We start from the raw sequence: 22,370 nt of genomic DNA on the forward strand, positions 1-22,370 counted from the left end.
AATGAAAGAGGGGAAAAAAAGGACGAAAAGAAGGAGCTTGAGAAGGAGAGAGGCGGATGTGAAGATAAATGAGAGGAAATATTCCCCCAAAGACCATCATCCGCTCCTGCTGGCACACACACACAGACACACACACACACACACACACAGACACAAACACACACAGTGGCAGAAACGCCAGTTTCATATTAATGCGCTTTCAGCCAGCAATAATTAAATCAGCCTCTGAGAGGAGCAGAGCAGAATTACCGGATTACCTGATATCCTTCTTATTTTATCTTTCTTCTTCGTTCTCTCTCACCGTCTCTCTCTTTCTTCGCTTGTCCCCCAACCCCCCCACCAACACACCTTCCCATGTTCTCCATCTTCTGACAAACCGAGCCATCTTGAAAAGCGGCACTGTCCTCCCCCACCTGTCTCCTCATTCGCTCTCTTATGTGGGATGCGGCGGAAGCCGATTAATGTGCCCTCCGTTTGCATCAATCACATTTCTACAGACAGATCTGACAGCTGACTTAATTGTCTGTGTGTCTGAGGGGGACGGAGAGAAAAAGTGCGAACATGTGGCCGCCGTTTGTTCTGAGAGAGGTTAGACTATTCTCTGTTTAAGCCCAGATGCACCTCGTACTCGACCTGAACATCATCTATCGCTCCGGCACGCTTGTGGGCCGGTGATTTAGTGGGACAAAGTGTTAATTGCGTTTAAAGTGGTAATGATAGCGCTGTGAGAACCTGTCGAGGGAAAGTCTCATTCTGAACGTTAATCACCTCAACTAGAACTGAATTACTGAGGTCCTCTTGTCCGTTTAACCCAAGTAAAATCACTTTATAATGGATCAGTCTTTGTTTTGGGATTTTTTCTCTTTAAATTAAGCAATATCACATGAGAAGGAATGTTACTGTATCACATGTAATCTCAGCCATGGTGATATTAAGTAATACAGCACTCTTGCTTGTGCAATATTGTATTTTATGCTTTTATACAACTATAACAAGAAGTTAATATTATGTACTTCACATTTCGGACACAATAAGGCCAGCTATTTTATTTTTGCACAGCCAACAAAAATAGTCCCAATAGAGGACAAAGCAGGATCAAGCGCTGGAATTCTATGCAGTAATCGCAGACAAGTGGAGTGATGCAAACTGTCCCAGTCCTATTTTATGAAACATCAGAACTCTTGGAATTGAAAACTTCATATTTGTAAAACTATTCAGTGGGTTACTGAATAGCTAGCTGGCTAACTGGTCTCCCTGAATAATTCGGCTGATTTCAGATTCACCAGTAAAACTTAATGAAAAAGAAAATTATTTGTGTCTGGACAGGCTGTCTTAAAAATGCAATCCTAGTGCTGCAAGATGTTCAGAAACAGCAGCAAAGAAATTTGGCATCCATGTTTGGCTGTAGCAGCAGTGCTTTACATTTAAAGAAGCAACATCTCAGAGAAAGTAGTGTAAACAGTTTTGTAGTGTAAACAGCTAAGACACACATGATCAATGTGATAAAAAATATACAAATGTAATACTTTTAAAAATGAAGTCAGCATCCCTGAGCGAATAGTCAGTTGCTAGATAACTAGTCAACTAGTCTTGCATTGTGACCCATTCCTACTTTGAATGCCACGTTTCCTTATCAAATTAGTGGAGCGAAGCTAACAATTGTGTAGTAAAGGGTTGTAGTGGAAAGTGGAATGGATTCAGAAAGCAAGAATCCAGCTTGCGATACCCACATGAGCACCATGTCAAGTGTATCTGCAGTAACCACTAAGTCATGGCTCTGAATAAAACTGGAGCTTTATTTCTGTAAAAACAAAACAGCAAAGAGAGTTGGTGAGTACTTGAACCCGAATTTTGCTGGGTACTTGAATTTCAAGAGAGACGAGCCAGAGCCGGAATTACATGTTCAAAAATCCAAAACTCTGAAGGGAAAAATAGCAGTCTTTCAGCAAAAACAAAAGGTCTCCCTTCACTGTAACTCCTCTTGTCGGGCTGGTGTTGAGGTAAAGGAGTGGAAAGCCGCGAGGAACATCAACTGTTAATGAGAGTCTCGTCAGAAAGCGACACGGGCCAAAAACTAAACCAGAGCAGATTTGCGATTTACAAACAGGAAAGAGCCAGTGGAGTCTTACAAACTTCACAGTTTATAGAGTAGAAGAGGATATTTAAGAGTGTCAGGAAGGATGGAGGGAAAGCTGTGTTATTGTGTCTGTGTGTTCACGTGTGCGCGTGTGTTTATGTGAAGGGGGGTGGAGAGTGAGATGACAGCAGTATTAACAAAGGTCTAGTTAATTGGTTGAGATTCATTAATGCAGCAGCTTTTCAATTTGCAGCCAAAACTGTAAGTGCTAAATCCTGGTCGGTGTTTTCACATGCCGAACAATAAGTCGGTAATTACGACAGGAGCAAGTCGGTGGCTTTCTTCAGCCCTGACTGCACCACAGAAAGAACAAAACCCAAGAGGGAAGGAGAAGAGATGCTTTATCAGATGGAAAGACCATAGACAGTTAGAAAAATGATTAATAAATTATTTCAATCCTGTATTTTGTTTCTTTCTTCATTCAGGGTAACACATATGGAGTAATTTTGCTCTGTTTTATTATGGGAGACAGGGGTAGGTTTTAAAATGGTTTGAACTGATTCTGATTCTAATTTTGCATCCAGCACTTTTCTGTGTTTTAAAGTATCCCATTACTGTTTGACTGAGTAAGAAACCTTTTAGAATTCAGTGAGCAATGCAGACTGAACTGTGAATCGATTCAATGAAAAAATTTATTCATTTCAAAATCAGCCATGGCAAGTTCTGATTCCAAACAGCCACCAAGGGCCAGATGCATAAACATAGAGACTATATTAAGTCAAAGTCTTAAGAACTAGTCTGACCAACTAGCATTTATCAAAGGGGTAATCACTCTTACTTAAGGCTGATTTATACTTCTGCGTCGGACCTACGCCGGAGCCTCTACGCTGTAGGCAACGCGTTGGTTTTCATTTATACTTCTGCGTCGTTGTCCGCGATGACGCGCAATTACACTTGCAGAGGGAGCATGTGAAACCCAAGGGAGCGGTCCCAGCAGACCAATCACAGCACTTGTGTCCGCGTAGAGTTGACGCGTTGTTACATTTTTGGAGAGGTGCGCATCAGGGTACGCCAAAGGGTACGCGCGCTAAGCACAGCCTACGACGTAGCTACGGCGTAAGTTTGACGCAGAAGTATAAATTGGGCTTTATGGGGTTGAAATTAGACCAATCTACCCGTTTAAGTAACTTATTTAAAGTTATGACCATTCTTAAAGAAAAAGAAAAAATGAGATGACTAACTTCAAAGACTACTCTAAGCGGTTAATGTAACTGTCCATAAGAAGATACCAGATATGTGAATAAATTGCTTAAATACCCTCAGGAAAAATGTAACACTGCAATGTAAAATAGCTTTAAAACATATTATTTAAAAACTAGCGACACTTCGATATGGAGTAATATTGTTAAACTAATAGCTTCGCTTTTTTAGTGATGTTACTGCTACAGCTTTTCAAGGTTTAGTTCATACAAAAAAGCTAATTCTGTCATCATTTATATTTCCAAACCCTGTATGACTTTCTTGCTGTGGAACACAAAAGGTTTTGTCTGTGAGAAACAGAAAGTCGTTATCTGCTGAATCAAAATTTTCCCCACCGCCATAGCTCTTAAATATCATTCATTATCTTGTTAAATTTAAATATGCCAATGATATTGGCTCTTGCAAATCTAACCGCTGATGTCAAATGTGGTCCCATCACAAATAGAAGCACTATTTTTGAACTGATTAAGATTCACGAGCTGTGGCAGAGGGGAGGATATTTTTTACATTTTACATGTCGTTCAAAACCCATAACACTTCCGTTCATCTGCGAAAGATATTTTTTATATTCTCTCATCTCTCTCATTTATGTCCATCCCTTAAAAGACCATGCAACCATAAATTTCAAGTGTCAAGAAGTACAAAATATATAAATATAATTAAATATAACTCATATGAATCGAGCAGTTTAATCCTATAATCTTCTGAAAAGACATGATTGCTTTATTTGATGAACAGATTAATTCAGGATTTTATTCATACATTAACATTGATCAACACACATTCATAAAGCACATAAATGGAGATCAACCGTATACTTGCTTGACGCACAAGAACCAGTGAGGTCTGTTTTCACACATCAAGCAAAATAAGAGTCATATTTACTACTTTTATGGTGCGTTTTTGTCCTTCTTGGCCCTTGAAATCCTCGGTACTAATTACAATAAGAGAGGAGATTGTACGAAATCTCCTTTTGTGTTCCTTGGAAGAAATAAACCAGAGTTTGGAAGAACTTAGGATCATTTCATTTTTGGCTGAACTATCCCTTTAACAGAGCAGACTCTGAGAACGTGAACCCTTGTGCCTTATCAGACGAGACTCAATCAGCAGAGAATATTTGCGCTTTATCACATGTCACCCAGAAAAAAGAAAGAAAAAAAAATCATCCGACAAGAAGAGAGGTCCCTGATGACATCAGTCTCCGATCTGCCGCCAACCTAAACTGGGAGACATGCTCAAAGCGCGTCTGTGTGACACTCAGTGGTGTGTGTGTGGAAATGTGCTGGCGTGTGATTGTGCGTGAGTTTTGACTGAGCACTTTTCACAGTGTAACAATAAGCAACCCTTGCGTCAGGGTATGAAAGAGCAAGTGTGTGCGCAAGTTCTTACCGCATGTGCCGAGCGTTGCTGTGACTCCGTGGTTCAGGCTGCTCTTGGCATTGGAGGCTGCTGTGGATGAGGAAGAGGAGGAAGAGGAAGATGACGTCGAAGATGTGGCGTGGACGGAGGCCGGGGTGGCGGAAGGCGAGGCCAGCCGTTCTGCAGACTCCATATCTGTCAAGCACAATCCAATCGATAATTAGAGTGAGCTCTCGCACGCACACACGGCCTGCCACTCTTACTTTCACATCTCACTTGCCATGAACAATATTTCTATTTAACACCAGTCAGTCTCCTTCACACACACACGTCTGCTCGCAAGATGAACCAACCCCGTGAGCACATTTCTACAGGACCACACATTAACGTCCCGTTTGGGCAGAGGGTTTGCTCGGCTTGTCACATTAACCATTCATTCACTGTCGAGACCCTCTTCAATAGGATAGAAGAGAGACTGGCACGAGCTCATGCACATTCACACATGCACACACGAAGTGAGCAGCGCGCTGTTTTACAAGACTATTCACAGTCATTTTTTACACAGCGTAAAACAAGCGTTCTCACACTTGATGTGCTTAACAGGCAAATTATGCCTTTAACTGTTTCTGCAGAGATTTCACAGTTTGGAGAGACGCATATTAAAGACAGTCACACGCAGCCAGCATATACACACACACAAAAAACCACAAGCATTCTCAGATTTCTTTTTTCCCCTTCTCAAAACATACCATATCCACACATACTTTAAAAAAAAAATACATGAAAATACAATTAACAGCTTTTAGAGTGTGATTTCAGTATGCAGAATTTGTTACCGAAAGAATCCCGACCGCTGGAAACGAGTGAACTCTTTATATGTTTGGAAATCTTGAGTTTGTTCGCATATCCGCACAGATGCTGATCTCACAAGGAGATTTCGCTGTGGGAAGCGGCAGAGAGCACCATGGTGTGGCATACACGGCTTTGTTATTCTGTCATTATATATAAACACTCGTGGCCGATTCCCTGAGCTGCTCTCCTTCTTGTATGTCTCTGCTACACACACACACAAACACACATGCATACGCACACCGATTAGATCTCAGAGATGGAAACGTCCACAGAATATCAACTAACATTCCTCGCCCAAGAGCAATGCCGAAACCGACACACACACAATGAAAGTGTCTGCATATTGGCGTAAACAGTGGCAAAGGCCACAATCTGCCACTGCGGTTGTTATCCCCCCCCTTTCTTTCGCTCCACCTGTCCTTCACTCTCTCGTCTTTTGGATCAATCTTCCATCTTTGCGTTCTAACCATTTTTCCCTCACTCATACCCTGCCTCCAAATGTCAAAGGTCATCAGGTCATGACCCTGCCAACTCAAGTTCATGGCAGGTTACTCAAAATGAATGCTAGATGGAAATTCTACACTCTTAAGCCCGGGACACACCAAGCCGACGTCAAAGAACCAGCGGTGACATTTATAAAAGCCTTCTGTCTGTACCGTCTTGACTTCTTTGCTTGTTTTTATCCCTTTCGACTCTTTCGCTAAGCTGAACAGCCAATCAGAGTTCTCTCTCTCACCGACGGCCCAACGCTGATTCAACATGCCGAATCGGCCCCCAAAAAAACGACGGCGTCCGTCTACAGCCAATGGTGGGAAACACACCGAAAAAATAAGCCGACCGACCGTCCTGGTGGGTTTCAGTGGGGTTCTATTTAGAACCCTAGGATTCTTGACTCAATTTGAAAGTTTCTATATAAGGAGAAATGTCTTAAAGTTGCAGTCTGTGACTGTTGGCGCTCTAGCGGTTAATAAACAGAACTGCATGCGTCTTGTGGAAGAACATTGTAGCCGGAGCTACTTCTCTCTGTGTATGTCTATGACGAGTCACGCAGGTACTGGGCTACTCCGCAGCGGTGCCGACCTGATCGGTCTAAAATAGTCACACTTACATAAATATAAACACGAATATAAACACTTACTATAGGTGTACCGTAGTGATTCATGATGTACTTAGTTATCACATACATTTAGTAAATTTTTAACAAAAAAAAAGTTACAGACTGCAGCTTTAAATGATTGCATTTCACTTTCATGTTTAACAGGCCATTTCAAAAAAATTCTAGAGATACTGTAAGTTTACAAGCTTAATTCATAAAATGTAATTAAAATAATAAAGGAATTAAAACAAAATTAATTAAAATAAATCCATAAAATGATCCCATGATGGGAACCCCTAAAATGCTCTGAAACGCCTGAAATAACCCTTTGTGGTTCTATATAAGAGTGTATATCCTAATTAACCACCCAAACACTTCTTAGTGGAAAATAATTTCTTGTTGAAACTGCTGTGACGTAAATCACAAAAGAGCACAGTCAGATAAGACATGGTAACAGTAACACAGACACACAGTAATAAAACTGTTAAAAAATGGCGCAACTCACTTCATATATAGACTCACATACAGCAAATAGTATAAAAAAAAAATAAAAAAAATTCTAAAATGCACAACCATGTCTCACACACACGTGATATAAAATATAATTAAAGTTTAAATTATACATTAAAATAAAATGTTATTATATAATTAAATTTAATGTAATTTTGCTTACCAATGCTGCATTTATTTGATCAAACTACAGAGAAAACAGTAATATTAAGACTGTTTTCTATTTGAATTTATTTTAAAATGTAATGTATTCCTGTGACGGCAAGGCAGAATCAGCACATGATCCTTCAGAAATCATCAATATGCTAATTTGGTGTTCAAGAAACATTTCCTATGTTTATCGAAAACAGTTGTGCTGCTTAATATTTTTTGAGAACCATGATAAAACAAAAACTTTAGTATTCTTTGATAAATAGTAAGTTTGAATAGAACAGCATTTACTGGAAATAAAAATCTTTTGTAGCATCTTAAATGTCCTTACTGTCACTTTTGATCAATTTAATACAACCTTGCTGGATAAAAGTATTGATTTGAATATATAGTGAGTGTTTATAGGTTATCATCTACCTCTATCCAGCTACTCACTTCAGGCTGATTACCTTAAACATCAACGGTAAAATACGAGGGCCTCAAAATAATTCATAACAACAACCATGATTACCGCAATAATGGTATGCCAGGGTATTTAAGGATCCAATCCTGACTTAATTATCAGAAATTAAAACAGCTTTAGCATCAGAATTAGTCTGATTTTATAGCTAATTAGCCATCTTCCACTGTGGCACTGGAAGGCAGGCATCGTAATCTCCGTGAGCTGCGTAATTAATTTGACTTGGTGTACGCGGCCAATGAGATTGTCGGAAAAAAAACAGCAGGTCCCGGATTCTGCGAATGAGTGAATCATATGCTAATCGCGATCTGGGCGCTTTGCGGGATACGTTTAGTCCGAGCAATATGGACGACACCTCCAGGCTCTCCAGCCAGCTGGGAGAAACGTGAACTCGATTCCCACGAACGTGCTTCCAGAGAGAGACACTACATAAAGCTGTGTGTTATTTAATTTAACCTGAAAATCAATCATACACTTCTGAGGCAGTGAAATATACTGCTGAGGTTGCTGTGTTTGGGAGAGTGTGCGAGTAATTGTGTACATTTGTATGTGTGGAAAATCAGAGAGAGACAGGGCATAGGGTGTGTGTTTATTCATAATGCTGTATATCTGTCTGTGTGTGTGCGCACGTGACCGACACTTCTCACTTGCTATGGCCCGTGGTAACAGATGGCCAATGCTAGCCACGCTAATCTGCCAACAGAGTCGTCAGCATGGATCAGTGCTAATCAGAGCGCGCCAGCAACCACACTGACACAAAGACTCAATTTTCTTCAACCAGCACACGCTCAGCACAGGCCTGTCACCTTCCTGGTGACCTGCGGCAGGGGAACAGTGACCTTTGACCTTACATCGCTGTTAATTCCCAGTTGCAGCGGCATAAATGCTCATTCCTACAACCGGTAAGTACACAGGACACAAAATGCATGCTATTTCACAAGGGCGTGCGATTCTGGTTAACGCGTGTCCAAATACATCCATCTCCTCGGCCCTTCTGACTCATCGATTGGCAGCAGTGCTGCGTCGCCATTGGCTGGAGCAGCTTTCCCGAAGCGTGAGATGGCTTCGCCTGTCGCAAGACACGGTTGCTTGGTGACACTGGCAGTCACACCACCGTCAGTGTCCCAGGATGCACAGAGAGAGAGAGAGAGAGAGAGAGAGAGAGAGAGAGAGAGAGAGAGAGAGAGAGAGAGAGAGAGAGAGAGCGCATGTATGGCGCCGTGTTAAAAACACCAGTCTCTAGATCAAGGAAGGGAGGGCAGATGGAGAAGAGAAATGATATGTGGGCGGTGGCCTGTACAAAGAGGTGTGGGATTCACCTTTCTTTCTTCAGCCGTCTCAGATGTGAGTGAGAGGGTATTAGATTTTATGTATGTGTGTGTGTGTGTGTGTGTCCTGTCCCATGGATGAATAATCTAGAGGTCTTTAAGAAAAGCAGGGCAACAGCGTCGAAATTATTAAATAGATTTCCGAGCGGTAAAAGCTGCAAGTTTCTCCACGGATCTGTGCTGCTGTGTCCGTTCGTGCAAAATGGAAAACTCCTCAACTCCGATCATGAGCCAAAACGTCCAGATTATCCTAACGCAAGGAGACAGATGCCATTGATCACGTCAATGCGCCTTTCCACGGTAACAAACATCACTCTTGTGCTACACAGTATCAGATAGTGGAAATTCAAAGGATGGGAACGTGATTTAAAGCTGTAATATGTGTGTGTGAGTGTGTGTGTCTTTGCGTGTTATGAGTAACCAGAGACCAGCAGCTCAACCCACACCCAAACAAAGGGCCCGTGACAGATGGTGGAAAGCTGCATGCTGGGATACTTCGGCCTTTCGTCCGTGAGCTGTTCTGTGGTCCAATAAGGAGTTACCAGATCCGCTTCCACAGCAACAAAGATCAGCAGATATACAGAGCGGATCGTCTGCCCAAACAATGCCACACAAACAATGCAAAATGAGACCTGAGGAACACACACACACACACACACAGCTGTCCTACAAGAGCAGATCTCGTAAACGGTTTGTGGCAAAGTGTATGTTAAAGGAGGAATTAACCCTTCTTCATAAGCAAAGCGGCTTTCTTCGCATGCGAAATGGGGGATGCTTTTGTTCTGATCTCATGATCTCTATTCTTAAGTCAACTGGAAAGCATCACACACACATTCCTTTAGGCCTACTGCCGCTGACAGACAGACACACTCACACACACAAGCTGCTAGTCACGCCCACACTTGTAGTTGTTGTAGTAGTGCATATAAAGCAGCTACATTTAGCCCTAAGACAGGGACAGATCCACACACACACACACACACACACACACACACACACACACACACACACACACACACACACACACACACACACACACACACACACACACACACACACACACACACACACACACACACACACACACACACACACACACTGAACTAGTATAAATAAAAAGGATTCTTAGAAATTATATTAGAAAATGATATACATTATATTTTAATAAACTATAATAACTATACTTAAGTAACATCTAAATAAATTTTATTATAGATAATATATTGTATATATTTATTTATTTATTTTATAAAATATATACAAAACTGGGCTTTGAGAAAAATATGGAAATTTTAAACTTAAATTTGTGTACAAATAAATTGTTAAAATTATTAAATATTATTAAAAATTATACATAATACTATAATAAAATATATTTTTAATAAATGTATACATTTATTTTATTATAAATAATATGTTTATTATTTTAAAAACAAGGCTTTGAGAAAACCATAAACTTTACATTTAAATTTGTGTATGAATGAATTACATCATTTAAAATATTATTTATAATTATAAATAATATTATAAAAGTATATATATTTAAACTATAATGAATATCATTTATAATAAATAATTTAGAAATGTATTTTATTATAGCCTAAATAAAATATTATAATGTATTTATTTATTTTGAATAACAATAAGCAAAACAAGGCTTTGAAAAATATGTAAACATTACATTTAAATTTGTGTAATTAAGAAATTAATTAAAATATTTATAATTATAAATTACATTATAAAAATATATATACATTATATAAATGTATTTATTATATATTATTATTTAAATAAACTATAAAAAATATAATTTAAAATAAATCATTTATATAAATATGTTTTTTAATAAATAATGTATTTATTTTATAATAATATATGCAAAACAAGGCTTTGAAAAAAAAATATTTCCTCTTGCCGCTACTTGATATATGCTTTATCAAATTTCCATGGCTTGTACATATGTACACATGTCTTTCTCACTTAGACAAACTGAATAAGCCAGCTATGTCATCTGTCCCTTTTCACCCCATCATTTACTGTTCTCGCTATACCATCTGTATCAATAACAGTGGCAAAAACAGTGGCTAATTAATTTGACAATTGTCAAAGTTTAGGAAACACACACACACACACACACACACACACACACACACACACACACACACACACACACACACACACACACACACACACACACACACACACACACACACACACACACACACACACACACACACACACACACACACACACACACACACAAAAAAAACTTTTAAAGTATGTACAGGCCACAATTAACTAAAAGATCAATGTTAATTTATGAGCTCCATTAATTTATGAGTCTGATGCACAGATAATCAGCCGTCCGACCGCCAATGAGACGTGCAAGCTGACTGGTCAGTTCAGAGGCGCGTAAAGAGTCTCACAGGATTCACCGGCATTCTTTGACCTCCGTAAGATCCCAGTGGGACCATTGAGGAGCATTAGATGTTTAGCTTGCCACAGCACGCTCAATGTGTGTGTGTGTGTGTGTGTGTGTGTGTGTGTGTGTGTGTGTGTGTGTGTGTGTGTGTGTGTGTGTGTGTGTGTGTGTGTGTATATATATATGTTTGTGCTGTAATAAGTGTGTGAGCAGGTGTCTTACGCTCCATCTACAAGTAAGCGACGTGACAAAACTAGATCGCTCTAATTTACACAAAAATTACTGATCTAGGTTTGTTACACACAGCAAGTGAGCAGCGATACGCCAACGACACACCGTTAGACAGAAAGACGAGAGAGAGTGTGAATGTGTGTGTGTGAGTGAGAGAGAGATTCTGTCCTTTACTAAAGCCCATTTCTTATTCACTCCGGAGGCAGCGGATCTGGCAAAAACCGGATATATTTAGACACTCCATTACAGAGAGAGCTGTGTGTGTGTGTGTGTGTGTGTGTGTGTGTGTGTGAGAGAGAGAGAGAGAGAGAGAGAGACATGCTCAATGTCCCTATACAATCTCCATTAACATTCACACAAACACAAGCACATACGAGTCCACACACACACACACACACACACACACACACACACACACACACACACACACACACACACACACACACACACACACACACACACACACACACAGCATTTTACACATGTTCCATCTGAGGAGGCCTCACACACACAAATGACATTCATATGCATTCACTTTCACATTACAACACGCATACACACACAAACAGACAGAAACAATTATACTACATTCAGTTTCATCACTTCAATTCTTCTCTCCATCAACACACTGATCTATACCTGTATTACCGTCATAAACATGATTTACAGCTCTGCAAAAGAGGAACACACATCCTACCCTCCCCTCATCTCCTGTGTTTGTATGTGTGTGTGTGTTTACATTGACAAAAGCATAAACCTGATGAGAAAATCCATCTCCTGTTTCAGATCGGACAGAGCAGAAATATCTTCTATTGATCACTGCAAAACAACCATCAGCTAAGAAAACAGCCATGATTGGCGAGACAGGCGTGCAGTTCCACACCACTCTCCCCGTAGACTTCCTAATGTGTGTGTGTGTGTGTGTGTGTGTGTGTGTGTGTGTGTGTGTGTGTGTGTGTGTGTGTGTGTGTGTGTGTGTGTGTGTGTGTGTGTGTCAGTGCCTAGCTCTAGGGATGATTTAAACATTCAAAGGGGAGTAAAATCAGCATGTCAGTGCTATAACACAAGAGTCATCATATTTCTACATAGAAAGGGTGATGGAAGTGGCGTCTCAAATAAAAGTGTGCAAGGAGGAGAGGGAGAGAGACAGAGAGCGAGTAGAGAAAATAGTGAATGAGAAAAGGCAGCAATTAATAAGTTATAGATTGGTTCTTTGAATAACTTTGCATAATTCATTGTGGGGTTATGATGATGATAACTGTGAAATTAGAGATTCATTTTCAGTTAAAGAGGGGGAGGGGGAGGGGGAGAGACAGAATGGGGTGATGCGTTGAGGTGCCAGTCCCACTAAACAAAAAGGAAATTGTAGGGCACAGCATTGCTCCGGTCCCTCCAAACTACACACACAAACACACACACTCAGGATCCAACCATAACAATTGGCAAGTGCCAAATGTGAGTAAAAAGCGTCTTTTATGAGTAAAAAAAGGGGTTATTTGGAAACTTTACAAAGAATAAGTGATGTAGGCCACTCAAATCAGTCACATCTCCAAGCATCTTGTACCACTGGATATACATTAAGTCTATCTTATATCTTCAAGATCAGAAAGGACTACAAGCCGGACTCAAACCACAGGGCTATAAACTCTGACATAGGGACAAATTATCTAGCCTGGTCCTACCAGACGTTAACTTCCTTGAAGGCGGGTACTCTGTTGAAGTTTAAAACTATTGGATCTGCCCAGAGCCACTCTGGATCTGCTATAACCAATCGCTAACGTTTGGTCGTGACGTAACCCTACAACTCAAACTAGCGCATGACCTCAACGTCATCGTTCTCAGCCACCTCCTCTGTTCGCTGATTGGACCGCCAAAAAATTGGCCATAGAAACCCAAGAATATACCGCAAACCCAGACGGAGTACTGAAGGAAAATGAAAATTGAGCGGAAGTACGTAGGAGGGCGGAGCCAGACTACAAATCATCTACTGTAGTGGCCAAAAGTGAATTTTGGACCCTATACACAGCACATAACATCTACAAGCAGCAGGGGAATAAAATCCTGTGTTTGTCTCATCAACAAGACCACATATGCATGCCTTTTGAAATTAAGCAAAAATGATCAATGAAATAAAAAAGTAGTAGTAAAAATAGTCGGACTTGCACAATACTAGTCCAATAGTCATCCAGAAAAGTGAGAAAGGTGAAACACGAAAGCTTGCGTATATCTCCAATTGCCCAAATTAATTCGGTCAATGCCAAAAGCGCAGTTTCTCTGGACAACACTTTTGTTTGTTTTAGTGATCTCAGATGAAGTATTTTTATTTTTTACAATTTTGTAGATGAACATATAAAATGAATCCTGATCAATGAATACCGTGCAAAGATAACACAAATACACTAGTTCAAAGTTTGCAGGCAGGGGAACTTTCCTCATCCTGTCACAATATAAAACAACTGATACTCAGGTCATGTGATCCTGAATAATTGACAAACACTCAAAAGCATCAACTAGAGGTGAACTTAGACTGTTTCAGTACAACCCAGAGTATAAATCAAAACATACACAGACACTTTGCATAATTAAATAGGCCTACAAGTCAAGTTCAATTTAATTTCAGTCATTTGTGTTGTTATAGGTGTGTGTGTGTGTGTGTGTACACATGCATGTGAAGGGAGAAATACAAACAGACAGAGTTGCAAATTAAACAAGAACTATGGTTGCTTGAGCAATTTTTGTTTTAAATATTGTCATTCTCTTGTTCACACCCTGTCTCTCTCTCTCTCTCTCTCTCGCCTCCAGACTTAATCCAGTGCAGTCTAACCATCTGCCTAATTTTAGCTTAAAACGCACACTGAAGTTTCCTCCTCTGCTCTGTGCATCACACCCCTGTCATATGATCCTTTTATTGAGCCGTGACCTCCTCAGACAGACCTGTCTGAAAACGGCCCACATCTGCGCACCCAAACACACTCCCTGCCCATCTCTGAGTCTGGGCCTGCTCGACTGTACCGGCAACCTTCCAGAGAATTCTCCAAGTGCCAGGACGAACACATGGCGACAACCGCAACAATATTTCAAGGCGATTACGATTACCAAGAGCTATGGCGACAAACAGGCGTTGGATTATGCCGTTACTGTGCCTGATCTTTAAAACAAAGGTGGGCTAAGCCCTGGAAAACCGTGAGGAATCCCACACACATGTAGAAAAACATGTACACAAGAGCGGAAAGCGCTACTAATCTGGGAGGACTAAATGGAATCAGTGGGTCTGCCGCGAGCAGTCAATCATGCGCCGTGTGGGAGGAGTCAGCCGCGGGGTCAGGGAGGATGCGGTCGGAATTTATGAGCGAATGATGGCATCGTCAAGGACTGTAGGCGAGCGGGCGGGTCGGGGGGCGTCAAGGCCGAAGGACACGCGGAGGATACGGAACACAGAGTCTGATCCGCAGACCTTCCCAGGCCCTGGATTACACCACAGCCCACCCGTTTGCATCAGCCTCTCTCCCTCCAGAGAAAGAGAGAGGAGTTGACAGGAAAGAAAGTGGAAAGAGGAGCAAGAAGGGGCGGAAAGGACAAACATAGTGAGAGCAGATGAGAATAGATGCTTGCGTGATTTTACTGTGGATTGCTGGGTTTGAGTAGGAAAGAGGGACTAAAGCAGAAGTAAAGAGTTTAAGTAAAGCAGACTAGACTGGCCCAAATCCTTCAATCCTGAACACCGACTAACTTTGTTCCAAAACTTTAATGAGCTGCCTACCTAGAGAGCATGTTAATGCATTATAGGTACACTCCTGTCCTGAGTCCTGACACAAAGACAGGTCTAATAGGTAGTAAATATGCTGCCATCCCAATATGCCTACTTCCCTACTAAAAATAGGCAAAAAACAGTATGCAAGATGAGTAGTATGTCTGAATTTATAGTATTCATAAAGCAGGAGGTTAAAAGTACTCTGAACTTTCGCCAAGATTCTAAAGTGCGCATCTGGACTAGATTGAAGTCTCCGTTCACACTACGAGCCTTAGTGCTCAATTCTGATTTGTTACTCAGATCTGATTTTTTTTGTAAAGCTCTTCACATTGATGTTTTAAATGTGTCCAATATCAGATTCCAGTGCGAACAGATCATGGACCTGAACTGACCCGCGAGCACAAAAGAACAATAAAAAGACATCACGCAGCACACTGTCATACAGAAGTAAACACAGAGAACATTAAAGTAAGTGATTACGCATTTATTCATAGTGTGATCTGCCACGGAAGTCAGCTAATTTATGCACAGGCAATTTAAAAAAACAAAGACAAGGATGTGAAAAAAGAGCAGTTTTTAAACATTTATGATACAAGCCCTCGTGTTTTGCTTGTATGAGCTGTCACTGTAATACTTATGAGTTCTGACACTGACACATCACTGTCCTCTCCACTGACTACCTTTTGCAACTGTCTTGATAACTTTGGGTATATCAAATCTTTGAAGTGACTCCCATGAGCGCAGAATTGTGGCGAATGTTGCTCTAGAGTGACGGAAAAATTAATTCCGATATGACTGTTCAGACTGTGGTTGCATTGCAAAACATCTGACCTGTATCCGATTTAGTACCACATATGGAAGAGTCACAAATCGGAATTGAAAATATTAGATTCCATGTGGTTTGAGCCATTCAAACTGTCATGAAAAAAACAGATCTAAGTCACATGTGAGCAAAAAAACCGGATTCGGGCCACATTTGCCTGCAGTCTGAACATAACCTTGTGAATGGCATAAGCAAGGTAAGACGCATGACAAAAAGACATGGCAGATTTAGTATGTCCATATTTAATTCATATACAAACATTCAACCTCTATAGTAACATACTTTTTTAACTGTTGCAAAGTTTATATCTAAAAATGTAGTACCTACTTAGACAGTATGAACCTCCAGTTTTGGTCGAATTCTAAGTTAGTGGGTGAATGACGGATAAGGATTAAGATGTGAAAAAAAATAAAACTGCCAAAAAAATTACAATTGTAGGACTTTCTATACTTATTAGAGTGTTGTGTATGTAATGCAATGACATGTACACATTTCAAGAATGTAATTAACCACTTTTTTTGGTGAATCAGATCTTTTTCCCCATGAAAATGTCATTCCTGGGTAACGTAATGAATTTTTAAATTAATTACATTTCTACCATTGTTGGCATATACAAATGTACTGATATCCATAATTGGAGCTCAAAAAACAACTAGTGCTCGTAAAACTACATTTTAATCACAATTAATATAATAAATTTGGGATTTCATATAGACATGGGCTCAGTTTTGGCTGCTGATAACTCAAAATACAGAACCAAATTAAAAAAAAAGCTGGAAAATGTTTAAAAATGTTTTCCAATAAAGTGAATAAGACTTGTTTTATCATTAACTCAACAAAAAACTGAATTGTGTAATCTAACACACAAATATGGGTTAAATGAATTGCCTGTGTCATTGTTAGCCGGAATGACATACTGTTGGACGGAAGGACATTCTGCAATATTTTTCAGGATTACCATAAAAACCATCCTCAGTATCATTTTTTCCTTTCCAACACTCAAACTTGAAACAAAGTAAGAGATACTGACAAGTTTTTAATGATTTAAAAAAGTTAAATTCATTGATAATGACCCAAGTGACTCATTGAATCATATGAAATCAAGATGAATGACAGCTAAAATATGGCAAAAAAACATACAATTATGTAAATAATGTTAATGTTAATAATATAACAAATAACTTTGCCTAAAAGTTTACAAATGTTAATTAAAAACTAGATTGTTGTGCATATGTCATTCTGGATAACGGATGACATGTCCTGGCTAACAGAGGTTTTTTGTTATACAAGAATGATATGTTGTTATCCAGGAATGACAAAAAACAATATTTTTTCTTTATAATCAGGCACTTTTTACTTAACCACCTATGGAAAACTACAACTTAGCTATCATCACTTAAGGTTATCTTTTAGATCAAATAGATCGTTTTTTTATATAAAATCATTATAAATGTTTTATTAGTGTTATCCAAAAGGACACATGATATTGCTACAAAGTGCACCAGTGACCGAAATATCAAAATATCGACATTTTAAGAGACGCTTCCTGACCTTTGCACATGTTCTAGTGCTCCTTCAGGGTCTTCTTTTTGATACAATATTATGTCACATGACATACCAAAATGCATTATGGTCCAAGATGGTCATTGATGTCTGTTATCCAGGACTGACATTAGAGAAATCACAATTTGGGGACAAAAGTCGTTCTGTCATAAAAATGTAAATAAGCTTAGTATTATCACTATATTTGTAGGAATCATTGAAAACATCAATACAATTATGCCCAAGTAGATTTTAAATACTTTTATATATATTTTTTAAATTTTTGTTGTATTTTTGTATTCAGATTTTAAGCCGGGACAGTTACCCGGAATGACATTTTGAGACTTTTGAGCTCAATAGTTCCTTAAAGATTAATTATTTATAATGAATTCTCACATGAGTAATTAAAGAGGGGGAAGTTGAGTCACTTAATGAAGTGCATTTAAAAATGTATAAATTTTTATATTATGAATATGCTTGGGACACCAGAATTGACACGCCACGTCATTGACCCTGTATCATTTGCAGAAGACAATGCCAAGATGCACTGTGACAAGCTCAACAGAAGCCAACAGAAATGTTCATTATACAGAGAATTATTTCATGGCTCAAAATTTGTGCTATATTTTTCTTTTCTTATTACAGTAATCAGCTTAGTTAGCTTCGTAACATGCTAATGCAAAAAAGAGAAAATACAAATGTGTATGTACACATCTCAACAGTTAATAAAGTATTCAGGTGTGTAGTATAAATACAATCCAGACATACTACATCCACCATGTTAGCATTGTCATGTCACTGAACATTGTCATGTCGCATGACTGAACATTTTAGAACATAGCATGAATACTTCAGAATCTTGGAATAAGCATTCAGTATCTTACAGCTAAAAGTACCACGAAGAGAGCCAAATCACTGGTTTGTTGACAATAGAATGTACATTAGCTAGCCTGAAGGTTCAACTTTTTCAAGCTGAACATGATATAGGTTTCTTTAAACATATCAACTGAAGAAGATACATTTGTGGCCCATTGTTGTTTTAAAACATTTATTGCCAATTTAAAAACTGTTCAAAAACAGTTTTGGAGATTTTGATCTTTACCCATTCAAGTAGCCTATATATTAGCTATACTTGTATGTTTACAAGTGCACAGTCAGAATTTTTTTTTGCAATAATTGTACCTGTAGGGTACAACTGTACCTTAGTATAGCTTGTCACTAGTACCTTAAAAGGACAACTCTGTACCATGTCTCTCTACCCCAAAAAGTTGCATATTAGTATGAACCTTTTAGGCGTAAATATGGTAGAAAGATGTCTCCTTGAGGTAACTGCCCTAGTGACAAGCTGTTTCGCCCCTAAAGGTAACATTTTTGCACATTTTTTCAGAGTGACTTACAGCCAAGAGAACAGACTTGTTTAAATCAACCAGTTACAAGGTTCCATTTGTGTTAGAATGCAGCCGCCTATGTAGACATTAGATAGAAAGGCAGAAAGGGTTTTAAAACAGCTACGCTGATCAGTTACTGCAAAGCGCCATCGAAGATCTGCTGATCTGGATGGAGAGATCACGCTAAAAGAGTGTCTAAGAGCTTACACAGAGAGATCATATTAAATGTGTAGTTGTGCACTGGAGGTGTAGCTGCCGCAATGTATTTGTGTGTAATGAGCTCATGTTCTGTTGTCCCAGCTAAATAAAGCCTGAAGGCACCAATCTCTCTCTCTCTCAGTCTCGGACTTTTCCATCCACCTCTCTCTCCACCTAAAATGCTGTCTTTGTTTTTCCTTGTTCTTTTTAGAACAGAGCTTCTTTCTTTAGTTAATGTAATGGCATAATTAGGCATTCGTTTAAAGAGATAGTCTTTTAGCTTTATGCATTCTCTCAGTCTCTCAGAGCGCCTTCCGCGCGGCTCGTTCCTTCCCAACAGAAAGCCAATTATGTGAAGTTTATGTGGCTTTGCAAGCCAAATATAGGCAAGACCGTTCATCTCTGATGATAACATGCATGAGTCATAGTGTGTGTGTGTGTGTGTGTCTTTGTGGTTGCACGAGTGTCTCAAGTTACAAAGACACCCATGGTGCATCTAATGAGATGAATGTTGCTTATTTATTTATTTGTTTGTTTGTTTACTTATACGCAACTTTTAGAGAGCTGTACTGTTTGATAAAGACTGCTGCTGCGAACGATGCCAGTTGTGTTTCTTTATCCAGCAGGTCAAAGGTCACTGACAGGCAGTTTGTCTTAGCGCGAGAGAGAGCTTGAATCTGATTGGCCGTTACATCATCAGTCTGTAACAATGACTTGCCTCATCTCAACTGATTTGGACACCGATTCCAGTTATTTTTCATTCAAGACAGATATTATCTATCATTGACAGAATGCATTAAAGGCACGGGACGGGATCAGTTAAAAGCACCCAGCGTGCGGACACACACACAGCAGGTGAGCAGCCAGCTGTCATATCCTCACGCCTAGTCCAGGGAACATCGCTCTGACATTTCAGGAGCGGCAGAGACAGCCGAGCGGAGCTGTGTGAAATGGCGGCGTGAGAGTGATCTCCAGACACACACACACATATACACACACACACAAGTGCGGTGGATTCAGGGGTTTGAAATGGCGACCGGACTGCCATCTCTTCATAATCACTCAAACCCACACACACACACGCTTATCCACCCACTCATACACACACTAACACACTCTCAGGCTTCTCTAGATATTATCTCCCCTGATTAGCATAATCTAATCAATTTCACAAAATTGTCTTTTAATTACCAGGAGCTCCTCCGGTGTGAAACCCTCGGAGGGCCGTGGAGGAGAGAGATCTTCGGGCGCCCCTCACCGGTTCACTGGCACCTGCTCGTTGCCTGTACACGTTTGTTTACCAAACGTACACACGGTAGCATTAGCATTACGCCGTTTCATTGGTTTAATGGTAGCTAAAAATAATCCTGGACTGATTACAAATCATTCTCCAAAAAAGATTTTCTACTTTAACACAATTTACGGCCGTTCAATCACTCTTTGTTTGTTTATGAGATTTTGAAGTGTTTACAGGCAGAGACTAATGACTAAAAGTCAGGCTGTAAACACGCTCTTAATAAAACTAGCCCTGTGTAGCAGTGAGTAATCACGGCTGATCCTGCCAGTTTGCTTGTGTGAGTGTGTGTGTGTTTGTGATAGTGTGTGTGTGTACTTTGCCCGTGTGGGAAATGATTAACATCCAGTGACTCACAGCCCCCAACAATAACACAGAGAGGTAAGACAAGACACACAAGCGAGGTAAACACACAAACACGCTAAATCTAGGCCGCGCAACACACTGCCCGCATGCACCTCATCCTCCTGCGAGAGCTAAAAATCACAGTGAGGGATGACATGAAAGCTGTTTCTGCTCAAATATGAGAGTTAACAAGTGAAGGTCTGCATCTGAACAAACTCGAGCGGAAATCCGACCGTCTATCTCTCTCGGGAGAGTGACTGTCCTCTGGGAACTCTTGCTCAAACAGCAGACTGTGTGACTCGGTTGTGAAGTTTATTGAGTTTATTTCGTTACAAAACAACCAACTGAGAGAGTGACACTTCAACTGGTAACCTTTAACCTACATGCATGTCCGTCAAATCAGATTCAGCCATTTTCTTGTACTTTCTTAATAATGTTGTCATGTTTATTAGTCATTGCTAACACTCATGGGGAAATTTTTGAGTGTCAGCCTCCTCTTCCGTGTGCTTTTAAGACCCTCATCACATGACTTGGGACAAACTACAGAAGTACTGGTGATTTTGACATCCCTAAGGTGAACAAGGGGCCGTTCACGCCAAACATGCATTTTACTATGCTACTTTTCCATTGTTTTTCTATGTGAGCATGAGCTAGATGGGCATATTTGACCATTGCACTCATCTTTCTCAGTGCCTTTTTTCCCCTTTTTTCATTCTACTGCGTGAGTTTCACATTTTTGAGTTGAATGTGCAACAGGTTCAGGAAATGCATGCTGATAAATGCCTATGTGCACTAACAACTAGGCCATGGCTCTGAAAATGTTTCTCTCTTTCAAAGAATCACTCAAATCGCCTTTACAGCAAAATACAAACCGGCAGGAAAAATCAGGCCGAGGTCAATATAATCTAAAATTGATTTTACACTGAGCTTTATCTGAAGGGAGAAACAGTGAGAGACAGACAAATCAAAAGAATCAGACAGAGTTCCCTCTGATTACTCCTCATCTCTCCTTCTATATACTCTTTCCCTTTGTCCTCCCCCTCTCATCTGATCATTTCATCCAATCAAGGTCCCACACAGCTGCCACACACAGATGTGGACGTTGAACCCAATTCAAGCTTGAGAGAGAGAGAGAAAACGAGAGAATAAACCTTGAAGCAGCTGCGTGTGACAATGGAAACAACAAATAAAATGCTCACACACTCTTTAAAACACACATTGTCGCTCCTCACACACATACAGTGTTCATACATTGTGTCCATCTACACAGTTTTGATAAGCTCC

At 39.9% G+C, this 22,370-nt stretch overlaps 1 protein-coding gene and 1 long non-coding RNA gene across 22 annotated transcripts in view; one reads left to right on the forward strand and one right to left on the reverse strand.

Annotated features, from left to right (window-relative positions):
* The window catches only part of baz2ba (bromodomain adjacent to zinc finger domain, 2Ba), a gene marked incomplete at its 3' end in the record, with an annotated part of 89,356 nt that overhangs the window by 36,471 nt on the left and 30,515 nt on the right, over positions 1-22,370 (reverse strand). For all 21 annotated transcript variants that reach the window (XM_082136650.1, XM_082136664.1, XM_082136655.1 and 18 more), the window contains exon 3: positions 4,727-4,891. In XM_082136650.1, coding sequence (XP_081992776.1) covers positions 4,727-4,889 — 163 coding nt within the window. In that variant the 5' untranslated portion in view covers positions 4,890-4,891. The remainder of the gene's footprint in view (positions 1-4,726; positions 4,892-22,370) is intronic.
* Positions 10,756-15,588, forward strand: LOC309474489. Its single transcript, XR_014197323.1, has 2 exons — positions 10,756-12,710; positions 12,751-15,588. It is a non-coding gene; the product is annotated as an uncharacterized lncRNA (long non-coding RNA).

This window comes from Leuciscus leuciscus, assembly GCF_965113295.1.
Source record: "Leuciscus leuciscus genome assembly, chromosome: 14".
Classification (NCBI taxonomy): domain Eukaryota; kingdom Metazoa; phylum Chordata; class Actinopteri; order Cypriniformes; family Leuciscidae; genus Leuciscus; species Leuciscus leuciscus.